At 46.6% G+C, this 8,828-nt stretch overlaps 1 protein-coding gene across 1 annotated transcript in view; it reads right to left on the bottom strand.

The window, feature by feature from the left end:
- Positions 1-6,510, bottom strand: part of CD82 (CD82 molecule) — a 20,750-nt gene extending 14,240 nt beyond the window's left edge. The window contains exons 1-2 of the mRNA XM_010176284.1: positions 6,430-6,510; positions 1,020-1,092 (exon numbers count right to left, since the gene is read on the bottom strand). Coding sequence (XP_010174586.1) covers positions 1,020-1,092; positions 6,430-6,492 — 136 coding nt within the window. The 5' untranslated portion in view covers positions 6,493-6,510. The remainder of the gene's footprint in view (positions 1-1,019; positions 1,093-6,429) is intronic.
- Positions 6,511-8,828: the final 2,318 nt, after the last annotated feature.

The raw sequence follows: 8,828 nt of genomic DNA, 5'->3' as shown, positions 1-8,828 counted from the left end.
CTTGGGAGATAAAGCCCTTTTCTGCAGGATCAGTCTAGTTGGGAACAGGACTATGAATATCATTACTGTTCATTCCCTGGGGCTGTGAGCAGTGTGCAGGCAGCCCTCCAGCAGTATCTGACACTGGAGGTAGTGGCTACAGACCCACTAAGTAGTAAAGTTGTTTGAAGCCCCCTCTAGGAAAAAGCACAAAGGAAGCAGAGCTTGTGAAAGATGGAGCTGAGCAACTCATTTGGTGAGGGTCCCTGCAAAGCCCAGGCTCTGCTTTTGGTTGTTGCAGAAAGCAGACCCTCTGTTAAGACTCGAGTGGATGCTCTTGGCTGACTGAGAGGGGAAGGAAGCTAGCACCTCACATGTGCAGGGACACAAAACACCTCTTGATGGCCAGGCTAAGTCTTGTGAAGTGTGTATAATCGAGGATGTTTTAGAAGTCAGGACAGTAAACACTTTGCAGACCCACACCTTCCAAATCCCCTCAGATCTACATCCTCTACTGCTTAAGAACAACCACACTGGCTACTTTCAATGTACATGAAGCATCAATAAAACCAGGTACTTACTTTCTTTGGCATTTAAAACAGTTAAAGTGAAATAGATCGTTACAGAAAGCAGTGGGAACACAGGGGACTCGCATAGCAAAACCACATTAAGGCATTAGGGGCCTTCTGACATGATGGCAATAAGGAAGCTGTTGTGGAAACACAGAGCATGCAGTGAAAAGAGGCTGAAATCCTAGTCCCCATGTTTAAGATGAAGTATGTGGATTTTGGGGTGAAGAGGCAATGGTCTCAGTCTGACCCTAGTGTTGCAATCCACAAGACTAGGAGAAATGCTGTGTCTCCAGGGTTGTTCCCTTTCACCCTGTCCCTGACAAAGTCCCATCTTGCTATACATCATATTACTTCTCGGGTCACAGAGTGTGCATAAAAGCATTGCCATCCCTAGGCTACACCATGGTCAAGCAAAGCCCCAGACTAGAGTCAATTCAGAAGGAGAAAGAAATGAAGAAAGAGTCTTACGTAGAACTGTAATGAAACTGGTTTTGTCGGCCAGAATCCATATTCCAAAACCCAGGATCACAGCACCCAGGATCTGAAAGAGTAAGAACAAAACACAGATAGTTGGCTTATTAGTTGAGACAAATAAGAAGCAGTTACTATTCTCCACACTTACACTTCCAGAGTAAAAACAACCATTCTTTTGCTGTTCCCACCCATCTCCCCCATGGCACTCCTCCCAAAGTAAACAGGATTAGCACGACTGCAGGAAGAGCAAGTGCCTCAGCCAACTGCACAGGAGCCCCAGGTTCTGCTCAGCAGTCCTCCACGTGGTATTTTAGTAGTACATGATATTGTTTAGGAGGACCATTCAAAAAGGTCTCTCAGGAAGAGACATCTCGCTGCTAGAACCTTGCTGTCAGAAGCAAAAGGTAAGTGCACTGCTTCTGCAAAGAACCAAGGAAGAACAAACCCATCTAGCACATGATTTTCAGTATTTATTTTTTTTTAATAGAGAAATCCCTGACCCTATGGGAGCAGGCTGGGAGCCAGCTGCCAAAGGATTAGATATCTGGCAGCTGGAACCTTCCCAAGAAGGAAATCTTCGCCTTGTCAAGCTCTGTTATAACATTATGGCTTCAACCCACAAATGCAAAAAACCAGCACCGTTCACTTTGTATGAAAGCTGCCTTGAGTGAAATGCTTTGCCCCTTCCAAAGCCAAGCTCAGGTATTTTGGCTTGGCCAGAATACCCCAGCCCCTCAAGCCAACTCATCTTACCACCAACAGACAGTCAAGTCTTAGGAAACATCAGCCACAATCTCTGTCTCGCTCAACACAGAGCCTTATCTAGGGCATGGATTAATAGAGCAACATGTCCCTGTGAGGACTCAGCTGAATCCAGACACTGAATTGAGAAGGCAAGAGACACAGTTTTCCCATCTCATTTTGACAAGGGAAGGGAAGCATGGTCTGGTTTAGCTTCCAGGTATCACCACATTTTATACTACACTGTGAGGTGTTTGCATATGGATGTCCCTGGCTTCCAAATCAGGATGACATTTATACCCATAATTACCCATATCTCATCATAATATAATGAGATTTATACCCATAATATGAGAATTATACCCATAATAAAGTAACTATGCTGAGAAACCTGTTAAATCTACAGGTTTGATAAGAAGGTGAAACTTGTGCCATACAGTCAACTAAGAAGTGGCAAAGGCTGGAAACCACTCACTTGGCAAAGATCTAAAACAGACTTCGAAGAAACCAGAGAAGGACAAGGAGTCCAAGTGAGATGCTTCCAGATGATGTGAACTACAAGCAGCAATTCTTACACCAGCAGGATTTCAAGACAGGGCGTAGTGAAATACTAAATAAACCAACAGGGCTGAAGACAGATTGCAATTCTGTGCTTCATTAGAGAATGCTCTGGTATTTGGGAGACAAGAGAAATGCCAAACCATCACCTGAAGCAAGCTGGCAGAGGGGTTTGTATGGACAGGCACTGACTCCCCATTTTGAAAGTTCACACGATGCTTCAGCTCTTCATACAAAGAAGCTTTTCTCAGCAAAGATAAAGCAGCAGTCTGAAGTAAGCTGCTTGAAAGCTCTCCTGGCTTGGCAGAGGGCACAGCATGTAGTTAGCTCTAGGGACAGGATTAGAAAGTCACCAAGCAAGTTCCCATCTGTGAAGATGGATGAAGATGACTGATTCAGTGGCAGAAAGCATCTAGCTGTTGTAGAGAAAAAAAAAATAGGGCAAAAAAATGGCAAGAGGGGCAGTAACAAGAATTCCCCGTTGCCTGACGTCCCAACATGCAGCACTTAATCTGCTGATCAAACTAGAAAGGCCCCTTGAACACGCAACAGCTGCGGCACCTAAAAAAATCCCTCTCGAAACTTGGTATTGCCAAGAACTGCTGAATTTACAGTTTGAGGCAGACTCACATTTAAACTACAGTCTCAATAAAATATTTGTCTTAACAGAGATGCAAACCGGGCCGTACGTGACAACTCTCTTGGCTCACTGACCCTGAAATGTCACCTCAGTTTTGCCGTTGCTGACAAAACACAGAAGGGCTGCTGAGCTGAGTCCCTGGGAAGTCATTTGTTATGAGGTGGCTCAGACTATCCAAGGTCTGTTTTCACTCTGATCTTTGCTCTAGTCCACAACTCATGTGTTTGCCAGGAGCTGCTGAGGAGAACACTAAAAGGGGAAGGCAGGGAGAAAACAGTGTTATTCACAACAGTGTATTTACCTCCTAGCAGGATGGTACCTCTGCTCAGCACCTTCAGGAGTTGGCATGGCACAGCAAAGCTGCTTCTGCCACTGCCTTTGGCTTCAGATCCTCCACAGAAGAAATCACATCTGCCTTCCAGAGTTTAATTTCCCTGCTCCACTGCTTTAAACTCCAGAAGGAAGGGACTGATGTCTCCCCTCCACCCTGAGGATGGAGATTTCACCTCATGATTTCAGCAATATCCCTTTCCATACCCAAGCCAGAAAGATGCAGCTCCCTCAAGGCAGGGCCATCAGTTTCTCCACAGCAGAGCCCAGTGAAGAGGGGCATGGAAGAACTAAGCTGTGATGGAGTTGACTCACCTTTCTGGAAGGGTCCCTGACTGTCCTGCTCCAGCCCTGCCTCTCTTCACACTCAGATCACACAAGGTAACATTGAGTCTGGCACAGGGACCAAGAGAAAGGCTCTTAAACTCCAGGCTTTGTTTTAAGTAGTAACCTTCTGCTCCATTTACAGAAGGGTTGGAAGTAGGACAGACAGTTACATATTCTAAACAAAGAGTTTCCAGAGACTGTTGAACTTGTCTCACAGAACTGTTTACCCTTTAAGGAGAAGGATCCACTGTGGTCCATGTCTGCTACCCAAGAAGGTAGAGACCTGGGAAGTTTTTATTAGAGAAACTAAGCTTATTCTCCAAGCTTGTGTTTTTAGTATTATTTTTTTGTAGCAAGTAGGCAAGCAGTCCAAACAACCTTCTTCCCTTTAATCCAAGCAGGTCTAACCTTTCCCTGAAGTAAGGCTCCAAGACTGTAAAATACCACCAAGACTCTGAACTACTTTAGCTATAGCAAGGGACCTTCTCATAGACTTCAAAAGCTGTAGAGAAATGCTATTTCAGTGACTGACTAGCTTCTAAAAGAGTCACTAGCATGTCTCTAAAGGCTTAATTCATCAGGTCCAAGCAAGGCTGGAGAGCACACTTCACACAGCAAGGGCTGGCCTGCATGGGATGCAATCACAGAGGCTCAGCTCAAGGTCCAGAGCAGATGCAGAGCTCCATCATCAGTATTCATATCCACTCTCCTCAACAAAACTCAGCAGATCCAGCAAACCAGTGTGAGCTATGCAAAGCCTGTCCCTGCTGGGAGCTCACAGCAACTCAACAGAAGCAGGTTCTCTGTTAGATTAATAGTGATCTAGCACATTGTATAAGCTCATGATTTTCCCCATCCCCATTCAGACCTTCAGCAACCATAACGGAAAAAGCTTCTCATGTCAACGACTTCCTATGACGGCGAGAGAGTAATGGATACCACCTTCCTCATCAACATCTAGCACGTGCAAAAAGCCTGCTGTCAGTCAAGACAGAAGCACGCTCAAAATCTTCACTCTAGAGAAAGTATCAAGCTCTTCACTAGAACTTCACAGCAGCTTCAGAGACCTCACTTCCACGGAGCAGCCTGAGGGGAAGACAACATCTGTGCTGCACAGCAGGCTTAGCAAATGTCCTGGTTTCACTAGGATGGAGTTAATTTTCTTCTCAGTAGCTCGAATAGGTGTGTTTTGCTTTCAGTGTGGGATTTGTTATGAGAAGAACATTGATAAAAGTACTGGTGTTACTAATTGCTGCTGGAGCTCAAGGTCATTGTGTTTGGCTGGTTCACAGCTGCATTAGGACTGGGAGGGAGAAGTGGGGGGAAAAGCAAACCCCAAACTGGCATTTGGATGTGCCAATGGGATATTCCAGATCATATCACGTCATGTTTAGTAAATTATCTGGGGCTGACTGGAAATGGGAGTGATTCTCTATGGAATCACCCAGACAGGAGTGCTCAAGCCTCCCCAAGACCCACAAGCTCTGCTTCCCAGGGTAGATTGGTTAAGTTATGTGCTGCTTAAAAAGTACCAGCTCTTCAAGAGAGGAGATAGCATGGATGCTAATACATCTTCAGAAGAGTCCTGCACTAGTAGGAGGACAGGCCTGGACTCAGCTAGATTTTTTTCCCATCCTTAAAGTGGACCAAATCAAACTCTGAAAGATCTAGTGGCACTTGAAAAAACCTCTCCTCTCCCCTGCAAGAGTCTTCCCCATGGATGCTTTGAGCACCCCTGACTTTCACCCCCTAGACCAGAGCTAACTACTCTTAGGATGGAAGCAGAACACAGAGGAAAGGTCCAGCAGAGTAAGCCAAGGGAAACCAGATCCAGATGTGCCTCAAGTTCAAGCCCATGTGTCAGCAGCACAGTGCAGCCATGCAGGAAACAAGGGTGAAGCTGTGTGCAGGGACAGAGTTCAGAAAGCAGTGCTCACCTTATCCTGCTCCATTTCCCTCCCTGCCCTCCCAGCCTGGCCCTTCCTTCCCCTCACACGCTGCAGAAAGGGTAACAATATCAGACAGGCTGTTTTCTCGCTGATAATGTCAAAGCTGAAACCTTATCCTTCCCCACTACACCATCCCACTGTGGGAAGGCAGCACCAACACTACCATCACTGTCTGTGTGACACACAATATCTAAGTTTCACAAAAGGATGTGTGTAAGAATGTGTGTGGCCCTCCCAGCCCTGCTCTGATCCAAAAGGAGCTCATCTGCTGAGCCTCACACTTGAAAATAATCACATCCAGTGAGCTGCCTCATTTCCCTGGGCAAGCCTGCCCCAGTGTCCCCCACCTCCCAACTCCATTTCAAATAGGGGACTTGGACTAATTCATCTTGTAAAAAGTCAAAAGCAGCCGTTGGGACTGGAACAAAATTAGAGTTGTTCTTTGAATTTTGCCTGGCCTATTTAAAAGGGCACTGCCATTATTTGGCAGGTTTTGTAGCTTTGCTGCTCAGGGGCAGCTCAGTTGTTGCTCCAGATGTGTCAAATAAAGGAGTTACAAGTAGTCTCCTTCCAGAAAGGACCCACAGCTCCTGTCTTCCCTTCCCACTGCAGTGTGAAGGGAGCTGTGTGCATTGGAGACAGCAGGTGGGTACTGGGAGCAGAGCTGCTCAACGTATGTGGGAGCTGCAGAGCAGCTCTGATGTCCCTCAGCTTCAGGGATTCCCTCCCTCCTTCCAAAACTCTGGTTGTTTTATTTAATGAACACACTGGGCCAACATCCAGAAGAAAAACCCTCACTTTTACAGCTAATTTTAGTCCAGGCCTTCCTTTCTACTCTGCAGATGCCTGCAATACTTACAAGGAACAGGAGATTGAAGAGGAAGAGGAAGTACTTGGTGACTTTTAGGCAGCCAGACCCCATCTTCTTTCACTTAGGGGACCTAAGGGGAAAGCAGACAGAGAAGCAGTTATGGTAGTGACAGGTCCTCCGGGCAGTTTCAGAGCAACACCCTTACCCTGTGCAGAGCTCTGGATCATCTGGTGGGTCTCAGAGCAGATGCACTGAAAGCACGTGCTCCACAGACTGCCCAAGCTGCCTTTTCAGGGTAGCAAAACAGGACACCATCATCACTACAAACACAAGCAGCCACAGAATCATAGAAGGTTGTGAGCTGGAAGGGACCCACAAGGATCATCCAGTCCAACTCCTGTCCCTGCACAGGACAATCCCAACATTCAGACCATGTGTCTGAGGGTCTGTTGCTGCAAAGATCTCCTGAAGAGTGACAGAGGGTTACCAGCAGTTACAGAAGGGATTGAATCACAAATACACTCCTAATTTCATCACTATTTACACAGACTTTGCATTAATAGCATCAACCAAAACACCAACTCCAGCTACCACTCCTGGCAGAGAGAAGGGATGCACTTATCTGAAGAAGGAACTCACAAGGCCAGCTCCTTCCCCCAGAAAAATCTCACCTCCTCAGCAGAAGCAACACTGAAGAGTGAGGTCAAGGGGTCAATTTCAAATGCAGCCTTAAATCAAGTTTCCTGCGTGCAACTCGGCACCTGATGCTTTGACAACACGTGAGGACCAGCAAGTCTGCTTCACCAATTCTGCTGCAAGATCAAGGCAGGCAAGATTTCAACAAATCCCAGTTTCCAAAGCCAACCTCACAAATTCAAGGCAGTGTTGGAGCACTGGTAAGACAAGATGCTGGTTTTAGTTTGTTGATACCAGTCACACAAAGTATACACATCCATGAGGTGGCTAGCAAGCAATGCCAAGAGAGCTAGAGACAAATCCTCAGGTCTTCACTCCAGAGAGAAGGTACTTTACTGTATCTGAAGTTAACTTTAGAATCATAGAATGGTTTGGGTTGGAAGGGACCTTAAAGATCATCCAGTTCTGAAGCCTAAGTAAAGCCACAGGAGAAGAGACAACATAGTTGCTGTTAACACTGCAAATTAGGCAGCTTAGCAACAAGGGATCTTCATCAGGTCTTTGCCTAGAGGACTTGGGAAGTAAATAGATCTGTATTACTGCAAGCTACTCCAGTTCTCACTGGTCTGACAGCAAAGAGCTCAGAAGTTTGAAAAAAGTCCCACAGGCCATCCCTGCCTGGTCCTGAGGAAGCAACACAGCTGAGTAACACATGAGGACTGGTGGGGGAACATCTCAGGCCAGATTTTCTGCTTCTCCTTCCTCTCTCACACTCAGTTATGTTTCCTACATAGGCAGGAGAGGACTCAAGTTCCTTAAAACTTGGTCTAGCAAGCTCCTTGCTTAAAATAGACCATGCTGCTTTAAGCAGCAACAGCCAGAAGAAGAGCAATACTAGGCTGGGGTCACCAGTCTGGTCGGGGAAGAGCCAACCCCAACAGAGAGCAAGGTCAGCAGAGTTCCCTGCTGCCAGCCTGGGTGTACCAAGGGTCACTGGAGCCCACTATGATCTTTTGTTTCAAAGGCTTTTGCTTAATCCTATTAAATATTTAGGTTAATTAATTCTGGAGCTAAACTGGTATGTGGGTCTTGTTATAACTTGCTGATCTTCCCAACAAGCACTGGTCACCCTTCAACTACCAGGAAAGAGCATGAGACTAAATTCAGTGGTTGAAGACAACAGTACTGCTCTAACTTCATGGGATGCCACAGCTAGAGGCTGTGCTGAGCCCATCATTGCACAGCACACAGCAAGATGCTGTTGAGATGGGAAAGCAGCACAGAAATGTTCTCTCAGCCAGCTGTTGACCTTAAAAATCCCATCTATAGAGCAGTCCTGGCACCTAAGGAGCTCTTACTGCACAGCCAGGTTAGCATCATCTCAGTCGCTTTTGATTCAGTTGACATCTCAGGTCAGAGTCCATAAAGCCAGCAGCACCCAAAAGCAGGTCCTTCAAATTCACAAGAGAAAGCTCCTGTAATAATTTCTGGTCCATACTTACACCAAATACCAAACACACAGCATTCCCATTTCCCATGACTTCCAGGGAGGAGCAGCCACAGCTTCTCTGGGCAACCTGGGACACTGGCTCACCACCCTCACACCAAAGAATTTCTTCCTCACATCTCATCTCCATCTCCCCTCTTCCAGTTTCAAGCCACCACCCCTTGTTCTGTCACTCCCTGCCCTTGGCCAAAGTCCCTCCCCACCCTTCCTGGAGCCCCTTCAGGTACTGGGAGGCTGCTAGAAGGTCTCCCTGGAGCCTTCTCTTCTCCAGGCTGAACAGCCCCAACTCTCTCAGCCTGTCCTC

This window comes from Antrostomus carolinensis, unplaced genomic scaffold (assembly GCF_000700745.2).
Source record: "Antrostomus carolinensis isolate BGI_N321 unplaced genomic scaffold, ASM70074v2 scaffold12729, whole genome shotgun sequence".
Classification (NCBI taxonomy): Eukaryota; Metazoa; Chordata; class Aves; order Caprimulgiformes; family Caprimulgidae; genus Antrostomus; species Antrostomus carolinensis.
Note: the sequence above shows the minus strand (reverse complement) of the source record. Positions and strands in the feature narration are given on the sequence as shown.